At 45.2% G+C, this 20,492-nt stretch overlaps 1 protein-coding gene across 1 annotated transcript in view; it reads left to right on the forward strand.

Moving 5' to 3' along the window:
• Positions 1 to 20,492, forward strand: part of CDCA2 (cell division cycle associated 2) — a 1,716,206-nt gene that overhangs the window by 352,269 nt on the left and 1,343,445 nt on the right. Inside the window, exon 4 of the mRNA XM_044083154.1 lies at positions 8,971 to 9,104. Coding sequence (XP_043939089.1) covers positions 8,971 to 9,104 — 134 coding nt within the window. The remainder of the gene's footprint in view (positions 1 to 8,970; positions 9,105 to 20,492) is intronic.

Here is a 20,492-nt window from a genome sequence, read left to right on the forward strand (position 1 = left end):
AACTATAGAGAATGCCTTGTGGGTGTCTGGAAACTCTGGCAATTTTATTTTCGTAACTAGCTTTTGAGGATTTTGAGTTTGTGTTCGGGATGGAGGCAGTGACATCATTTCTTTTGTTTTTCTCACAGACGTCAGAGGTATGCAAAGAAGGTTAGCAAAGCTTCTGTAGGGCCATTGTAATGTCTAGGAGCAACAAGTTGGAGTAGAATTCTGTGATTTACTTTTCTTTCGCTTTCATTAATTAAACATCAGGCATGTATATAGGTGGCTGCCTTTAGCCTCATAGGAATGAGGGAGTATAGGGGCATGCTCTGTGTAGGTATGACAGTACACTGCTGTGGCCATTTGAACATCTGTTTTCATGCCAGTCAGACACCAAAGGGATGCACAAGATAGTGACATTTTCTTTGGGGGGGGGGGGGGTTATGGAGGCAGACATTATTCCCAGATGGAATGTACTCATCCTCTCACAGATTTGTCTTGTTACTTTATTGTGAGCTAATATTTTGTCATCTTTGAACATTTAGCTTTAGGCACAGCTTACTTTGAAAGAAAATAAACAGATTGAAATTCTTTTCTTATTCATGATTTTTGTTCAGGTCACCATTTGATCAAAACGTTGGGAAAATGCTCTAAAATGTACTTCAGTGTCTATAACTCTACAGCATCTGAGTCAATGATGGCCTCTGGACCTCCCCTCCCATTTGAGTTATTTTCTACTTGGTCATTAGTGTGTTATCTTTTTTTTAACGCACTAATTGAATTATCACTTGTGACATAGGCAAATTTGCATTTGTGCAAAAGTAATCAAGCTCTCTTAAAGTAACTGATGTTTTGGTTGGGAAAGGATGTAAGGAAAAGTAAAGTTGAACAGCAACACAGAACTTATTTCCTTAATTGTAATTTTCATTCAAGTAGTCATTGGAAGTTTTGTCTTCGGCTTTTCCCGGTTAGGGGTCGCCACAGTGGAACTCTGGTCTGCTAATGATTGACAAGTTAGTTATTTTTATGGTGTCAAGTTGCCAGCTCGGCGCCCAAGCTTCAACGAAGGCACGCCCATTCAGCGCATGTCTTTCGAATGCCCAATTGACTGCGGGGAGGACATGCAGACTCCACATAGAAGGCACTCCCAACCCAAGCCAAGAATCAAACGGGAGAACCTGTTGCTGTGAGGTAACAATGCTACCGCTGCACCACCGCAGAAGTCAAGTAGTCATTGGACGTAAAAGTTGTAAAAAAGCCTTTAAAATGCAGATCGGAGCACACAAAGCCATAGTTGCTTGAAAATGCTGATGAGCAAGTTAAAATGTGAGAAAAGGAAGAAGAAAATGTGCATGGTGTAGGGAGTCCTTGATGGGGAGAAGATAGAAGGGAACACTGCAGGATGTTTGCACATGGGGGTGTGAAACCATGTGCAGTGGGGTGTTGCCATGAAACTCTTTGCCCGTAGCACCATTTCCCATAAGGCCAGCCATGTACATAGGGTATTGCAATGCATCATCATTACAAATGTCAATCACTGATTCCTGTCTGTGAAAAGGACCAACATAGTGTTATACACAGGCTTTAAATATTGAAAAAATGTTGTAGCTGCAGTTGTGTGTACTACCCATAAAACTCTGCAGTATAAACTAAAATGTTTAGGAGGGTTGGTAGTAAAAGGTTGATTCTTGGATTGGAAGTGTTGAGGTGCTCCCCACTTCACATTTGCTGGGGGCCCCCAAAATGCTAAAACTACCCCTGTAGGGTATAACACGTATAGCTAAGACTGCTACAGCAGTGATACTTCAAACATCTACTGTTACAAGTTCAGTTTACACAACTATGTTTTCCTTAATCTGGCATGCTTTGCAAACAATATTTCAGTTTGCTTTCAAATTAAGTAATGTTGTTTGTTTTTTGAATTTCTCAAAAATGTTTCTATCCTTGATTTGGAGCTTTTCTCCCCAGGTCTCCACTGGAAATGGGCACTTCATTTGCCAGACACATTTTCCAACTAAATGCAAATAAGTAAATACCTTCCAGGCTGATGGTGCCCCTAGCAAGACTACAGATGAGTGAGCGACACTGATACCATGGGAAAAGGTGTCAACACACACAGTCCTTTAAGGTAGAATAGGGACGATATTTTCTAGATAAAGAAGAAGCTTTCAGGGTGTATAATGCAGGGGAACATCAACTTGGAGGAATCCTTCAGGCTATCCCAGTCTACACAGATGACGTCACCAGACTCTGGCTGCAGCACTTATGAAGGGGGTCTGAATTACCATGTCGAAAGACATGATCTCAAGTAGTTAACTTCATTTGATCAGCAACCTGTGGGTTTCGGATCCGACACGGATCCGAGCCGGCAGCACACCAAGCAAAAAGATCCAAACTCTAAGTTCCTCCCCCCTACCCATACTACACTGCAAACTCCTTCCAATTCTCCAATCCCGTTTGCCATGGCTTTGCCAGCACGGGATTTTTGAGCTCCAGGCAAGTTTGTCAGAGTTTTTCTAATTTTGTCTGTGTGCCCCTTTGAATAAAAAAAATATATATATATTTCTGTCTGAGTCTGTCTGAGTCTGTCTGAGTCTGTCTGAGTCTGTCTGAGTCTGTCTGAGTCTGTCTGAGTCTGTCTGAGTCTGTCTGAGTCTGTCTGAGTCTGTCTGAGTCTGTCTGAGTCTGTCTGAGTCTGTCTGAGTCTGTCTGAGTCTGTCTGAGTCTGTCTGAGTCTGTCTGAGTCTGTCTGAGTCTGTCTGAGTCTGTCTGAGTCTGTCTGAGTCTGTCTGAGTCTGTCTGAGTCTGTCTGAGTCTGTCTGAGTCTGTCTGAGTCTGTCTGAGTCTGTCTGAGTCTGTCTGAGTCTGTCTGAGTCTGTCTGAGTCTGTCTGAGTCTGTCTGAGTCTGTCTGAGTCTGTCTGAGTCTGTCTGAGTCTGTCTGAGTCTGTCTGAGTCTGTCTGAGTCTGTCTGAGTCTGTCTGAGTCTGTCTGAGTCTGTCTGAGTCTGTCTGAGTCTGTAGGCCCCCCCTTCCCGCCCATAGAGTGTGTGCATTTGTCAGAAAGTGACTTTTTCTAAATGCATAGAGTGTGGCCACAAGCTGTTGTCAGCCCATGGTCACATTCTGTGTGTAGTTTGCTTGGGGTGCCTGATTTGTCATCTGACTGCAAAATCTGCGAGGCCTTCACCCCAAGCCCTGTGGGATCGCAGGAACAAGTTGATTCTGGCAGGTCTTCTACCTGCGGAATCAACTTCTGCTGCTTCTTCCACAGCTTCTCCAGCCACGGCTGTGGCTGTCCAGCCTTCCGCCCCTCCTCCCCTGTCCAGGACTCACCCTCCAACCTTGCCACAGGGAGAGAGAGGCCAAAAAAGAGAGAATGAAAAAGAAACAGAGGAGACAGACAAACAGAAAAGGAAAAAGATAGCTACCCTCACCACCAGTTTCAGGGAAGCCGGTTCTCCTTCAGAGAGAACCCTCTCTACAATGAACACCGAAGGATAGAGACCCCTCACTCTTTACTCTGGGTCCATCCCTGCCCCCTTGCAGTTGGGTTTATCTTCAGTCATCCATTTTACCCAGGGACAGCCTGTGTCTATTGCGCCTCAGTCAGCCGAAACCATTTGTGAGCCTTCCCTGGGGAGTCCACCCGAGGAGGTTCCTCGCAAACCCCTGTGTAAAAGGAGGCACTTGGACCCCCCCCCCCGAAGTCTCTCACTGAGGATACCAACTTGGAGGAAGGGGAAGGTTCACCCAAATCACCCCCCCGAAGACGTCGTCTTCCGAGACGTAATGGAAATCCTTTGTCGGGGGGGGGGGGGGTTCTCCACCCAAAAACCTTCCTCTGATGAGTCTGTATTCCTGGAGGCGTTCGACACAGGTCCATCTACCTCTTGGGTGTCCCCAACCACCCACCCACCCGCCGACCCTCTGGTGGATCTTACCACCAGAGCTTGGAAGGAACCAGACACTGGAGCCAATACCCAAAAGGCCCGACAATATTGAGCCCCTGGGGCAGATTGAGCTTTTTGGAGCAAAGGTTCCCTGGTTGATGCCATGGTGGCGGTGGCCACAAAAAATTCCCCCAGGAAAGTTCCTCGGTCCACCCCCCAGAGGAGTAGTCCAGGGCAATGGACCATCTTGGAAAGCGGACTTTTGCTTCAGCTACCTTTACTATAAGGGTGCTGAATTACTTGGGTCATGTAATTCGACTGCAGCGGGACCTTGTGAGAGTATACAGTCTCTCCCCTGGAGTCCATGTTGGCCGAGGATAAACTGACCTTCTCTGCTCATGGCCACTCAAGTCTGTGTCCAATATGTACATGCGTCTACTCTCTCGCACCACCGAGGGAGACGCTAGGGCTAGCGGGTCCGGTATTACCTTGAGGCATCACGCCTGGCTCAGTCTTTGCGATTTCTCGGAACCCTTCAAGGTGTCCTTCGCTAACGCACCCTTTGACGGTTCGACCCTGTTCGGGAAGACTGTCCGATACCCTTGTTCAGAGTGAGAAAAACTGGAAAATGCTGTCAGCCAGCGGGATCCGCTTCTCTAACTTTCAAAGGTCCTTTTCCTGGAACCAGCGAGGGCAAAGGAAGCTATGGTTCTGGAAATCTCAGCAGTCCTGGAATGCTCAGGACTCCTTCTCCCCCAGAGGCAGAGGGAGACTAGGTGGATGCTGGCCCGGAGGCAGAGGGGGGGGGGGCGAAGAACTTTGGGTCATGGGAACCATTTTCTGATCGACCTGTGCAGCAACCCTGAGGGGTTGCCCGACTGCTCCTCTCTGAAGGCAGTCAGCGGGTGTTTTTCGATGCACCTAGCCCAATGGGAGTCCATCATGACAGATTGCTGGGTGCTTCAAATAATATCCAGAGGCTATTCTCTTCCCCTTACACAAGGTGCCTCCCGGACGTCCCACTCGCTCAGAGGGAGGCCGCGGCTTTGGAAATACAAAAGCTGCTAGAAAAAGAGCCATCCAGCAGGTGCCCCCCAGACCAGTCTGGGTCAGGCATTTATTCCAGGTTCTTTTTGGTGCCAAAAAAGACTGGGGGGGACCTAAGGCAGATTCTTGACCTGTCTGTAATGAACCTGTTCATCGCCAAGGAAAAGTTCCAGATGGTCACGCTTCAGTCCATCCTGCCCTTCTTGCGGGAGGAAGACTGATTGTACTCTGTAGACCTCAGGGATGCATACTTCCATATCCTGATGGACAGGTGATCCAGGAGGTTCCTCTGCTTTCGGCTAGGGGCCAGTCATCATCAATTCAGGGTCCTCCCTTTTGTCTTACTACAGCCCCCAGGGTGTTCACTAAGGTCATGGCAGTTGTAGCAGCCCACCTGAGACTTCAGGGCATTCAGGTCTTCCCGTTCCTGGATGACTGGCTCCTCACCGCTCCCACCAGGCATCTACTCTTACTAGCCAGAGATTTCTTTCTCCGGATATCACTTCAGCTGGGGATCACTATAAATCTCAGAAGTCTTCCCTACAACCTGTTAAAGTGTTAGACTTCATAGGGGCGAGAATAGATTCTCTTCAGGCCAGGGCATTTTTGACTCCAGACGGACTACACAGCCTGGCACTTCATGTGTTAGCACTTCTGCAGTCCCCTGCACCCCCAGCAGAATTAGTCCTGGGAGCCTTAGGGTCCATGGCAGCAGCCGTCAACCTGATCCCTTGCGCTCGTCTGCATATGAGAGTTTTACAGTGGACGTTGCAAGTTCAGTGGTCGATACTACATCAACCTCTAGATTTTCCGAGCCCTCTGAGCAGAGTGTGCAGAAATTCTCTCGTGGTTGGTATGATCCTGGGATTTGCAGGAGGGATGTCCCTTTGTTGCACCCCAAGCCACTGTAACCACGGATGCCTCCCGCCTAGGGTTGGGTGGGGGCACTGTTCGGGCAGGACTGTCCAAGGCACGTGGACTCAAAGCGAGACCCTTCTGCATATAAATGTTCTAGAGATGAGTGGTCCTTTTAGCGTTGCAGGCCCTTCATGCTTATCTTCCTCTAGGAACTATTGCGATCCACTCTGACAATGCCAGTGGTCTGATATATCAACAAACTGGGGGAATCAAGTCTTATCTCCTTTGTCGAGAAGCCATGAGAGTTTGGGAATGGGTGATCTCCACCAACTGCTTTCTGATAGCAACGCACATTCCGCGTCGGTCCAACATCTTGGCAGACGAATTGAGCAGAACTATCCTTTCCTACGAGTGGTCTCTGAACCCTTGTAGCGGAACAGGTCTTCCTCAAGTGGGGTCAGCCTTGCTGCAGTCTCGTCACATTGCCATCCAATGCGAAGTGCAGCAAGTTTTTCACTCTAATCCCCCAGACGTGGGAAGCCCACAGAGATGTTCCTCTTCATGCTTGGCCACCCGGTCGTCTTAATGCGTATCCCCTGCTCCCGCTCATGACAAAATTCTTACAGAAAGCTTGTCGGTTGGGGAATTATTCTTATAGCCCCATTCTGGCCTCAAGTCTGGTTTCCCTGCCTATGGTCTCATCTCATAGCTCCACCCTGGATCTTAGATCCCGTTCTGGATCTGATTCATCATCCCTCGGGAATGCTTCCTCTGAATCTGGACAGCAACTCGAAGCTATGCTGCTCCAGTTCCACTAGTTGCTAGGACTCCCGGTATCTCTTCCCCTTTTAAATCCATCTTGGTTGTGGCACATAAATCCTCTACTAGGAAAATTTACTGTAGCAAATGGAGACGTTTCTCCATTTGGGCTTCATAGAGAAATCTGGATCCTTTAACTGCTCAGATCCCAGCGGTATTAGACTTTGTCTCATATCTTCCAGCAAAGAGCCAGCTCTTCCACAGTGAAGGTCCAGCTGTCGGCTGTTTCCCATTTCCATGTAGGGGAACATTTAGGCTCTCTTGATGCTTCCAGAATTTGTAAGACCTTTTTAAAAGGCACTTTTCTTCTGAGACCTATTAAGGATCTGTGCCTGCCGTGGGATCTGACTTCGGTTCTTCAGGCCTTAGTTGCACCTCCTTTCGGGCCCTCGGCATCAGTTAACTTAAAATTCTTGTCATGGAAGACTGCGTTTCTGGTAGCTATCACCTCAGCCAGGAGAGTGTCGGAGCTTCACGCTCTTTGTATAAAACCCCTATATCTAGTGTTTCATAAGGATAGGGTGTCTTTCAGGACTAATCCGTCTTTTCTCCCTAAAGTTGCTTCTGCGACGAGCATTAATTAGTCTTAATTTGCCTGTTTTTTCCCTAATTTTCAGAACAAAGGGGAATACACACTTAATTTGCTGGATGTTCACAGGCAGTTACGTTTTTATTCGCACAGGACGGTGGTCTTTCATAAGTCTGATCAACTTTTTGTTTCCTTTGCTAAGCCTTTTTTGGGGAAACCGGTTTCAAAGGTGACTCACTAGGTGGATTTCCCTTTGTATTCTGCAAGCATATAAAGAGCTTGGTTTACCAGAACCAGTAGGAGTTCATGCTCATTCTATGCGTTCTATGGCAATGTCTGCTGCATTCTGGTCTAGAGTTTCCCTGGATGACATTTGCTCAGCGGCTACCTGTGTGTCCTCTCACACCTTTATTACTCATAAACTGGATTTGGTGTCTAGAGGAAGAGCTTTAGAGGAAGACCTTCCTTTGGCTCTGCAGTGCTCCGGAATATCCTCCTTTAAGGGCCCCCCAAGATTTTGGGTAGTTGGGGACTCTGTCCCACAGGTTGCTGATCAAATGAAGTTAACTACTACAGATAAAGAAGTTATATACTCACCATAACTTTCCATCTGAGTAGGTAAACTTCATTTGTCAGCAACCATCCCTCCCTCCCTCCCTATCTTCGACCTTGGCAGTTATTTCTGCTGAGCTCCATGTTCGGAGTTCACAAGCTTGATGTTTGTCCTTGGTTCAGGGGTCTCAGGTTTTAGTTTGTTGGATGTCACGTGTGGAGTGGCAAACTCGATCTGAGGATTGGAATGAGGTTGCAGTGTAGTGTGGGTAGGGGGAGGGGAGCTTGGAGCTCAGATCTTTTTGCTTGGTATGCTGCCGGCTCTGATACATGTCGGATCCGAAACCCACAGGTTGCTGACAAATGAAGTTTACTTACTCAGATGGAACGTTATGGTGAGTACATAACTTCTTTTTTGCCGTACACGTCTTAATTGACATAGACCTATCAACTTGTCAAAAACCCAAACAGCCAAGTCAGCAAATTTTTTCACAGGGAAAAGAAATTACTCTTATTGGGGATTTGCTCTTTTCCCCACTGTAGTGCAATCTTAGAGTTTATATATTTAGTTAGGGGCAAGTGGGGGGCACAGCCCCCCACATTGTACAATTTGAAAGTGTGTTTTTCTATATGGCAGAGTAATTTTTTTTTAAATTTTTTTATTATATACAGAGGATCTTATTTGGTTATCTTTAGGTTGAGATTAATCCTCCTCTTCCTATCTTAGTCATCCATAGTCTCTCATATCACTGCTAGGGCACCTTTCTTAATCTTCCTCTTCTGGAGGTGGGAGATTGGGGGGGCATTTGGATTTAACACCTGGCAAAGCTCCTGGCTTAGCCAGGGCAAGAAGGATCTGAAGATGGTATCAACTGCTGCTGTTATACAGTCAATACACTGACTTCAGGGGGTATGGGGGTTCAGCCGAAGGCAGTGCTGGAAGTGCAGTTGTGGAAGTCGGGCTGTCCTTTGGGTTATTAGCCAGTAGGATCTTCCCATAGATGGACTGTAGCAGAGAATGGAAACTATCATTTACAATTTGTTAAGCTCCTAACACAACTGTTCTTGTTCTGACAAAGCTGTCCTTTGAAGTGTTCTTCTAATGGTTACTCATGCAACAAAGTCTCTGGGTATACTGCTTTAGTTATCTATAAATTATGGTTAACTTTCAAAGACTATTTGCATGTCAACCAACTATTTTGTGTTTTCTTAGCTGCATTACTAAATTTTTACTGAATCCTTTGGTTTGCTTGTTTTTTTAACTTAAAAGCTTTTAACATCCTTCTGTTGTAGGGAAGTCTCCTGCTTCCTTGCACAAGCTAAGACGACGTTCCACTATAGGTTTGCGGGGATCTCCAGAGACCAATTGCCTTATTCGATACATTGCCCAGCAGAGGAGCTTGGCATTGGGAAGCCCTCTTAGTCCGGTATGAGTTTTATGTTATACAATACAAGCAGCATTTAACAGACTGTGTAATGGGCATGTTTTTATTTGCGTACTTGATTACATGAGAGCATTGAAGATGTTTATGCAAAATACATGCATTTGAACATTTATCTCTTTATGAGAACACAATGTAGTCATATACATATGAGCACACAGATATATGTGGAGAGAGAGCTGCATGGATCAGTATTTGCTTGATTTTCCAGTTTTCCTGATTCACCCCACCCCCCATTACGCAAATATTTTGCAGCTTTGATTTTTGAGGAGGTATAACACACTTTTTTTTTTTTTTTTTTTTTTTAAATTCAGGAGGTGAAGTTAGTTTTTTGCAGTAATTCCTAATGTAGTATGCTGTGATAAGTCAGTGCCATATTTTCAAAAGTAATTGTTTTTCTAATGTGTATCATGCTTTATGTTTCAGGAATATTATTGAAAGACATTTGTTTGGTGTAATTTTTTTTTTTCAACTGAGTAGTAAAAATGGAAAGAATAAATGAAAATAGTGCTGGTATTGGAAATTAATGAGTAGCAGATCTGCTTGGGATAGCTGTTGTGGTCATCTGAAGTTATTTACTTTACATTTTGTACTAGATCTTTAAGTTCTACTGCTAGATACTAATGTGATAGGTTTATAGGTAGGTACTAGGCTATCAGCCCAAGGGCCTATGTAAGCCTAGCCAGCAAGGTTCCCTGGCTTACGCCACCCAAGAAAGTTATTTTTCTGTGCCACTGTTGAGCAGACACAGAGAAGTGATCCCTGGGGTGTATTTCCTATTTCCCATCCACTCGTCAAAATTTTTCTTGAAGAGTGCTAATGAAGAACTTTGCTTGACATTAATGGGTAGCCTGTTCCACAGTATGGGAAGTCTCTAGAACCGGAATCTATCCCTCCAACATGTCCTGTTTTACTGTAGTGACAAGGTTTAGGTCCCTAGAGCCTGTAGCTTGGAGGGATTGGGATTTCTTTAGGTGTAGCATGTCCAACAGCTGTGGGTTTGACACAGCTTTATATGTTTGGCAGAGATCACCTGGGAGTAGGCGATATGCTACTGAGTAAAGTTGGAGTTTTTTGAGACAGTCCGTGTAGGGCATTTGTTTGAGGCCAGTAATCCTCTTTGTGAGGTACTTTTGTGGCCTTTCCAGCCATGTTTGTGTAATGATGTGCAATGTTTGTACCAGCAGGTGCTAAGACAAATTCAGTGTCTCTCCCCTCCCTTATTCTGACCAATAGTTGGGACTGCTGTATGTGACAGTATATGTGGATGGCTTCTCAATTTTTCTTTTGGTTCTCCATTGACGTACAGGGTGGTGATTCAGATATGTTTTCAGTCTATATTTGTTAGTAACCTTGTGATGCTGGATGGAGGATATAAAGTTTTTCCCAATGCTTTAAAGTATGGGCTTAAGTAACAAATTCCTCTGGTAAGCAGATTGCAGTGTCTGAATAACATTCTTTTGCCTAATAAACTTATGGCCATAGGCATGACTCTATTTTTTTTTGTTCCAAGTCCATGTTATTTCCAGCTACTCCATTGCCCCAATCCATTGATGGGTCTACCAGGTTCTCCTGTTTTCCCCCAGCTATCTCCTTTCTAAGACTGATGCCATTGTATAACTTTAAGATGTTCTGCAAGGTCATGCTGTTGATTGCTTTCACTTGAGGTTTGTGTCAATTATAACCTGCCTCTTTGTATCCCCCTCCCCTGTGTATGTGTAATTATCAGAGTCTGCTCCTCTCTATGGACTACATCTACTCCTAGATCACAGGGAGAGTCTAGTTAAACCCCTCTGTCAAGATGGACATGGCTGTACCTCCCTGCCAGCTTTTGAGATGTCGAATTTGCTAACTGTTCCTTGAGTATCTGTGCTGTAGATACAGTTTTGTCCATCTACAGTATGTTACAGAACTGGCTGCCATGGGTATGACTACTTAGTCCTGCCATTGGGAGTTGTGCAAAGGATTTACCCTTGTCATAGGGTTAGCATGCAAATTCTCTCTTTGCAACTGGGAGCAGCCATTGGACCTCCAAATCTTTTTTCTTTAATACCAAATTAGTGACTGTATGTTGTGTCCTTCAGTGTAGCACTGTCTTTTACTTAGAAAAGTGAGTATGAGTTTGGGTCCCCCTTGACCTTAACTGGAATGACCCTATTAGTGTCTGTTCGACCATGCAGAAAAGCTGTTGGTTCAAAAAATCTCCATGTTCTGTATTTAATTTTTCAAAATACCATGATTGGAATGGATTGTTTTGAAGTCTAGTTACAATTTATGAGGTCATAAAATTATTTCGGTCTGTGTGTGACAAGTGCTCTTCTTGGCAGCCATGACGTGCCCAGAATTCCCACCTCCTGTAATTCATAAGGGGTTACATGTATTGGTAGCATATCTAAGTATAACTGTAAATTTGTATATGACCCATTGCTCGTATAATTGTTGGAACTGTATGGCTATCCTTCCACATTCTTGTTTCTCTCTGAAAATCCTGGTATTTTATGACTGTCTCTGTATGTTAAGACACTGTAATCACTGGTGAAGCAATTTCAATTATCAGTGCTACTTTTTGTCTTTTTTCATGGACTACAATATCTGCTTTTCTTGCCTGCATTTTTGAACTGCTGGTAATCTGTGAATCTTGTATGATGGATATCATTCTCTATAATGTTTTTGGTTTGTTTCCAGTGTTTCTGTATTGTAGTGTTTTATAATTTCCAATGCAGTAATTTGTAATTTAGGAAAACGAGGTGGTGGGTCTCTCATGGCCTTCACTGAATTGCTAGTTCAAAATTTTCAGTATTCCATCCGTAAAGTAGATTGCAATGTGTATGGAGCAGTCAAGGAAATCTTGTGGATATTGCCATGTGTTACAGATGACTTTCATGAAGTTATGAAAAGGTTTTGTTCATTTTTGTAAGCCCATTAAGTTTATAATTGCTTTCTCCAGTATTTTATACATTGCATTGAGGACCCTGGGATCATTGGACGAATTGGGACAGCTTTGGCCATGAAGATGACAATCTACACTAACCAGCCTTATTTCACACTCTTCTGCTCTGCACAATGCCTAAAGGCTTATATTGGCTCCTACAGTCTGTTCATGTTGAAGCTCCAGTTGATGACTCAGTTCATACAGTAACATGTCCTCAACGTACTTTAGACCAGCTGATGTTCTTCGTGTTTCACTGTTGCAGTCATCACATTTGGGTTATCTGCTTGCAGGTAGCCCTCAGCCGTCCTGAATACCAGAGTCTTCGGATTTCTGCGTTGGATGCTGTCACTTCTTCCTTGACATCAGGGGTATAAAACATGTAGTCGACACCATTACATGAGTCATTTTTGCCATGCGGTGCCCGAAGCAGAAACATTTGGCAAGTGCCGGTCGGCCGACTCCTGAAATTTTCGTTTTCGAGTTTCAGCCCGAAGTCTTCAAAAAAGCTAAGTACCCCTTAGGGGGTCCTTTTTCTTCCTCTAACAAATGTCAGTAAAAGTTAATTTTCTTACCTATGGAAAGCAAATCTCTTAGATTTTCTTTCTTACTGCTTCCCTTGTTTACGCCCAGACCAAGATGTCCCTCATTGTTGGTTTTGTCTTGTTCAACACCCAAACTATTCGTCGTCGGGCTATTTTTGCAGCTAATTACTTTTGAACTCTTTCTGTGTACTCCGAAATGTCTTCATTTTGCCATTCGACTACCAATGTTCCAAAAAGGTAAGGATAAAATCAGAGACCGCATAGGTCCAAAACTGTCGATGCTTCCGCTAGTCACCAGTCCGCCATTGGACGCTAGGTACTCAGTGAGGCGCTTTTGCAGCACCTGATGCCTGCTACTTCAAATTCGCAGGCCTCTACTGAGACCCATTCGGAGTCAGGTATGCTGTGAGATGCTTCTTTGACTATGGAACTTGCGGATGTCTCTACCTTGAATGGATCCGGAGCCGCTGTGCAAGCAACGGCTTCTGAGGGTGTATTCAGACCTACAGACATTCATATTAAACAGACACCACCATTTTCATCCAGGCCAAAATCTCGCACTATGCCTAGCAAACAGACAACCAAACCGCAGGCTCAGGCCCATATGCCTAAAAAAAAAACATGCTTAGAATGGCTGAAGACCTTATTGCCTTAATTAGGGGAAGCCAGCCTTCCCACTCTGATACCTACAACTGATTTTCTTTCTGATTATTCTGATCAGGAATGTGATATTTCTGCTCCTTCTGATTACTAGGATTTGCCCTTATCTACTTATGAGGATTCTTATGCAGAGGATTCCATTCCATCTGCATTCCCTCCAGAAGATTTTTGTTTTGGTGAAACCTTGTATACTTTTAGAAAGCATTTCTGCTGGGAAGGCCAGGATTACTGTGACTTCAAAAAGAGACTTGGGGAATTCTTACTCCCTCAACACAGGCCTTTAGCTATCTCTCCTGTTCTGGATATTGTAGATGATGCTTTCTTGGAATCTAGCCTTACCCCTGACACTTTACCTCCATCTCCCAGAAAACCTAACAGGTGGTACAGAGTAACCTGACTCTCAAAGTTCCTCCAAGAGTTCTTCTGCGGATCCAGAGATAATTTCCCAAGGACCAAAAGGCATTAAGGCTACTGCTGCTAAAAATCCCACCCCTTCTGATAGAGATTCTAGAGCCTTGGACAAATGGGGTAAGAAGGTATGCACTTCTGCTACTTTGGCCATTAGGGCTTTAAACTGACAGTTTCATATGTTAAAGTATCAGCAGCATATTATGGGACGACTAAAACAGAAAATTATGCTGATTCCTGACTGTGCTGAACACTAAGAGTTGCAGGATTTAATGCATTCTGCAGAACAAGTTGTTAAACATACTTTACAATGTGGTTTTGACACTTTAGAAGCATCTTGCAGGACTGCTGTCACTAGGTCTGTACTTAGAAGGCATGCTTGGCTTGAGGAACAAAACTTGCCAGATCATGTTAAAGCTAAATTACTGGATGCTCCCTTAAACCAAGACCGCATTTTTGGCAACAAAGCAGAAGTCCTCAAAAGGATGGAGGAAAAAGCTAAATCTGTGTAAACTGTTGAAAATTTCCTACAAGTACAGCTTCTCAGATTCAGTAGGCATTGGCCTTCAAAGAACTGGTCCTTTCCAGTCCCTTCCAGGCCTTCAGTCTAAACCCAGGAACAGCAGACCACCTAGGCTACAGTCTCAGACTACACCCAGAGCTAAGCTCCCTTAGGAGGAAAGCTTGCTCTGCATGCAAAAAACTGGGAACTCATTACCCAGGACAAATGGGTTTTGAACATAGTTTCCAAAGGATACAGATTCCACTTCATACACTACCAACCCCAAATGGTTGGCCATAGCTACCCCTAAATCAATGGGCGGAGGCCCAACAGCAGATTCTCTCACTCTCGTCAGTATCAGGGGTATTCGAACTGTCCCAACAGAACAAAGGGGACAAGGTTTTTATTCAAGACTTTTTCTGGTACCCAGAAAAGACAACTCCTGGCATCTTATCCTGGACCTCTCTATTGTCAACACCTTTCTGGTGGTTCCCAAATTCAAAATGCTAACTCTTTAACGGTTTCTTCCTATGCTAGCCAAGGATGCCTGGCTGGCAACCCTAGACAGAAAGGAAGCTTACTTGCACATCCCAATAAGAGAATCCTACAGACAATTCCTACGTTTCAGGGTGGGCTTCATGCACTTTCAGTTCTCTGCACTTCCCTTTGTCTTATCTACTGTGCCCATGGTGTTCACAAAGTGTCTAGCTCCAGCCACTGCATTTTGCAGGCAGAGAAATATTCAAATTTACCCATAGGTTCATAGGTTCATAGGTAGATACTAGGTTATCTGCCCTAGGGCATTTATAAGCCTAGCAGAGTGTATTTGGCTTCTGCCTCCCTATTAGATTAGCCTACTGTGCCTCTGTAAAGTAGGTCACAGAGGGTACCCTTTTAAGATTAGTTTACTGTGCCTCTGTCTAGCAGGGACAGAGGAGAGATCCCAGGGGTGAATTTGCGATTTCCCATCCAAGCGTCCAAATTTCGCTTGAGGATCAGCGAGGGGCTACGTCTAACATGAAATGGGATTCTATTCCAGAGTGAGGGGAGCCTTTGGGAAATGAATCTGTCCCTCCAGCATGTCCCATTTATTTTTGTGCTGAGGTTTAGGTCCCTGGAGCGTGTAGCTCTAAGGGACTTGGATTTTTTGAGGTGGAGCATGCCCATTAATTCTGGGTTTGACATGGCTTTGTACATCAGGCATAGATCGCCTCTGAATAGGCGGTAAGCAACTGAGTAGAGCTGGAGTTTCTTTAGTCGAGCTGCATAAGACATCTGTTTGTAACCCATGATCCTCTTGGTGAGGTACTTTTGGGGTCTCCAGTTGCTGCAGGTGTCGGGGTAAGGTACATCCCAAAAGGGGCATTGTATTCAAGTATGGGCCTGATGAGTGACGAGTAGAGGGGCACAATGACCTCTCTTGATCTAGATGCGAACCCTTTCGCGATAAGGTTGGCTATATAGAAGGTCTTTCTAACCACTTTGGCAACGTGATTATCAAAGGAGAGATTACTATCTACGTTGGTCCCCAAATCTCTAATTACTTCCATACTTAATGGATTGCCACCTATGTGGTAATTTGTGGGCACCTTGTTTTTCCCAAAGGGGATGACTATGCACTTTTTAGCATTTAGCTTGAGGCCGTGGCTCTGGCACCAAGCATCCGTCTCTGTGAGACTCTTTTGGAGGATGCTTATCCGCTGGAGATTCGATTATGGCCCCCAGTTTGCAGTCATCTGTGAACGTTGTCAGCCACAATCCCCCCGTGTTAGCCTGAACCTCAGAGAAGTATATACTGAACGAGAGGTCCCAGAACTGAGCCCTGTGGGACGCCACTTGTAACTAGTTTGGATTTGGACATGGCACCTGCGATTCTGACCACGTGGGTTCTATCTCTGAGCCAGTTTGCAACCCATCTTGTGATATAGGGGTTGATATTTAAGCTGGTAAGCTTATTTATGATGCCCGTGTGGGGTATTGTGTCGAAGGCTTTTGCGAGGTCCAGGTAGGCTGTGTGGACTACCTTGCCCTCATCTATGGCTTTGGTAACTGTCAAAGAAATCAACTAGGTTTAAGAGGCAAGATCTGCCCTTAAAGCCGAATTGGGTAGGGTCTAGTGTCTGAAGGCTCCCAATGTCTTCGTTTGAGTTCCATGATAATACGCTCCATAGCTTTACAGACCAGACTAGTCAGGCTTATGGGGCGATAGTTTACGGGGTCCGTTGTGGCACCACCTTTATGGAGTGGGACCACTGTAGCTGTACGCCTTTCTTTGGGTACATAGCCTGTAGTAAGGCTAAGTTTGAACAGTGACTTAATGTGAGGGTTCAGTTCTTCTTGGAGCTCGTGTAAGACACAGCCTGGGACACCATCCGGTCCCATAGATGCTGTGTTTTTTGCTTTGGAGAGGGCAGCTTTCACCTGTGCATCTGTGATGTCAGGGAGGTTACATTCAGTTGGGATAGGCGTTTGCTCCTTTGGGGGGGAGGGGGAGGAGAAGTTTGCGCTGAATCTATCTGCCAGGATGTTAGCTATGTCTGTAGGTTCGGTATATTTTGTACCGTTATGCAACAATTCAGAGCATATCTGGGAGTTTCCGCCCATGTTTCTGACATAACTAAAGAAGGCCTTGTGATTATCTTTAGCGTCTAGGGCAATTTTTCTTTCAAAACTGGCCTTTGATGATTTTATGAGGGATCGAAGTTTCTTGCTAATACTGATCAGAGATGCCTTCCCTTTTTGGGATTTTGCTCTGTCATGTAGTAGCTTCCTCCTTTCTTTGTATAGCTTCTTTATGGCCAGGGTCCACCAGACTGGTCTCCTGTTTTTGGAGGAGTGAGGAGTGAGTCTTTGTTTTATTTGGGATAGCATGATCCATGCATTCCTGCAGGTGCTTATAGAATGCATTTGTAAAGGATTCTGCGGATTGGGCTGTATTATCCTCTGGCCCAGGGGCTTTGAGGGATTCCACCTCAGTCTTGAGAAGTGCAAAGTTGGCTTTTGAGAAATTCTTTACAGTGATTTCCTTGGCTGGGGACGGGATATGGATGTCCAGGGAAATTTGTTTATGGTCTGATCTTACCAATGAGGGGTTTACCTCTGGTGTGGAACAGAGTCCCCATGTTGGTGATGACCAGGTCCAATATGTTTTTCCCTCTTGTGGGAGTGGTGACCAGTTGTTCCATTGCGTTAGTTTATTAATTCAAGGAACCGTTGGGCGAGGGTGTTTTGGCTCGAGTAGTTTTCCCAGTCAATGTTTGGGTAGTTGAAGTCACCCAATAACCGTGTTTGGAGAGACCTTCATATTCTCCAGTGTTCTCAGGAATGCTAAGTGGGGTTCTTGTGATGGGGAGGGTGTTCTGTAGCAGGCTACAAACTGAAAGGCAGTTTTGCCCGCTGTTGCACATGGATGGATGTTCTTCATCTCACATTGCTGCAGTCATAACCTGTGGGTAGTCCGCTGTCCTCGGTCGGCCCGAATACCAAAGTATTAGGCTGGCGTCGGTCATGGTCGCTTAGATCTGACGTCAGTACGCCTTGGTACTAAAGCGCATGACCGACGTCATATCCCCAGTCTTTCTTGCCGCATGGTCCGAAGCAGAAGCAGCGTTTGCAAGTGCCGTTCGGCGTCCTGAAATTTTCGTATTCTGAGTTTCAGACCGAAAACCAAGTTGGGCTAAGTACCCCGTTGGGGAATATTTTTGTCTTTTCTTGCCTCAGTTAAATCCGGATGTCAGAAAAAAGTGAATAATTGTATTTCTTGTGGGAAACTGATACCTCATAGGGATTACCACTCTCTCTGTATTCCTTGCTTGGGGCCTGAGCACGACGTAGTCGGGTGTCGCTTTTGTGCTTAATTTAATAAGCGCACCATTAAACGTAGGTTAGAGTGTGCTAGGCTTGTCTTCGGTAAGCGGTGTAATTACAATATGCCGTCGGATCCTCCGACGCCCACTACCGCTAAGAAGCGTAAGGAGAAATCGTTAAAGTCCAAGCAGGATGAGTCGTCCATTCCGGACGCCGGTTCTTTAGAAACCATGGTGGAATCTGTGGATCCAGCCGAGGTTTCAGTCGAGTCTCAGGGGGAACCTTTAATTTTGCAAGATGTGGCCTCTCAGGAGTCGGGTCAGGCTGAGGGGGGGCCTCTCAGGTTGCTGTAATCCCTTCTTTACATAAGGTGGTTAGGCCTTCTCCCTCTGTCTCTAAGGTACCTTCCAAGGCCAGGCCTGGTTTGTCTTCCTCTGGCGTCAGTCCTAGTTCTGCAGGTTCTGTACCTAAAAAAACACATGCTTAAAATGGCAGAAGATTTGATTTCCTTGATCAGAGGTTCTATGCCCCCTCCAGATAAGAGGCCTAGGGTGGAGCCAGAGGTGGAAGGATTGGAACATTCTTCAGATTACTCAGTCTTCGGCTGAAGACATTCAGGATTTTCCCCCTTATTCTGATTCAGACGCAGAGGATTCTAGTCCTTCTGCTTCCCCTCCACAGGATTTTTCTTTTTCAGAAACACTGCATTCTATGAGGGAACATTTTAAATGGGAAGGTCAGGATTTCTCAGATTCCCGAAAGAGGCTTAGGGAATTCTTGTTTTTACCACAACATAGGCCCTTGGCTATACCTCCTATTTTGGATGTTCAGGATGTTTTCTCTGAGGCTTCCCTTAATCCAGACTCTGCCTCCTGCCCCGGTTAAGCCAGACAGGTATTACAGAGTGCCAGAGGCTCATAAATATTTGTATAAGAGCCCTAGGGCTGACCCAGAAACTATTAGCCAGGGACCTAAGGGTGTCAGGGCTTCTGTTGTAAAGAATCCAGTTCCTATGGATAAAGACTCTAGAGCTTTGGATAGGTGGGGTAAAAAAGTGTATACCTCTTCCACTCTTGCAATGAGGGCTTTGAATTGCCAGTTTCATATGCTGAAGTACCAGAATTTTCTCCTTAGTCAGTTGAAATCTAAGGTAGATGCTTTAGCAGAGGGCATAGAGTGTAAAGAATTACAGGATTTGGTTCATGCCTCTGATCAGGTGGGTAAGCATTCTTTGCAGTGTGGTTTTGATGCTTTACAGGCCTCTTCCAGGGTGGCTGCCACTGGCTCAGTTATTTGTAGGCACGCATGGCTTAAGGATCAGAACTTGTCAGAGCATGTTAAAGCTCGAATTTTGGATGCTCCCCTTCAGTCTGAAGTTTTGTTTGGTTCTCCTGTGGAGTCAGTCTTGAAGAAAATGGAAGACAAAGCTAAGTCTATGCAAACGGTTAAGGATTTTTTGCAGGTGCAGCCCCCTAAGTTTAGCAGAAATTGGCCTACTAAGGGATGGGCTTACCCTTCTGATTTACAGTCTAGGGGTAGATCTAGACGTGGTAGGGGCAGAGCTCATGCACAGGGTTCTTTTAGGCCTAGGACGTGGAGTTCCCCTGCACAGTCTACAGGTGAGGGCAGGGGCCAGTCCTTTCGTAAACAGACCCAATGACCTGCATCTTCAGCTGCCCGATCCTTCCTGTCTGGCAGCTCCTCTGGGAGGAAAGTTGGCACTTTTCAGGCAAAATTGGCTTTTAGTCACCTAGGACAAATGGGTGTTGGACATTATAAACCGAGGCTACAAGTTTTATTTCCACACATTGCCCCCTTTCAAAGGCATGCCAGACGTTCCTCCTCAGCAAAAGGTGGAGGCGCTCAAACAGATTTCTTTACTTCTACAAATGGGTGCTATCCAGCAGGTCCCTCCGTCAGAAGTGGGCCTAGGATTTTATTCTCTCCTGTTTCTTGTACCAAAGAAAGGAAACACTTAGAGGCCAATTCTGGATTTGTCTATTCTCAACACATTCCTGGACATTCCAAAATTCAAAATGTTGACTTTGCAACAACTTCTGCCTCTGCTAGGCAAAGATCACTGGATGGTAACTCTGGATCTCAAGGAGGCTTATCTTCATATTCCTTTCAGGCCCAGCTGCAGGAGATTCCTGCGTTTTCGGGCTGGGACTTTACATGATCAGTTCTCTGCATTGCCCTTTGGCTTATCTACTGCGCCCAGGGTGTTCACAAAAGTTCTGGCTCCAGTGATAGCCTTCTTAAGGTTAAGAGGAATACAAATTTATCCTTATTTGGACGATTGCCTGATTCTTGCTCAAGACAAAGACAAGCTACTTCACCATCTTCAGTATGTTATGGCAGTGTTAAGGTGCCTAGGGTATTCTGTGAACGAAATAAAGTCAAGTCTAGTACCCTCTCAGGACATGTGCTTTCTGGGTGTGAGACTGAATACAGCCTCTCAGATGGCGTTTTTGACCCCGGACAAGCAAAGAAATCTTACCCTTTACTTCCAACAATTGTCT

This window comes from Protopterus annectens, chromosome 9.part0, assembly GCF_019279795.1.
Source record: "Protopterus annectens isolate FY-2018-M chromosome 9.part0, PAN1.0, whole genome shotgun sequence".
Classification (NCBI taxonomy): Eukaryota; Metazoa; Chordata; order Ceratodontiformes; family Protopteridae; genus Protopterus; species Protopterus annectens.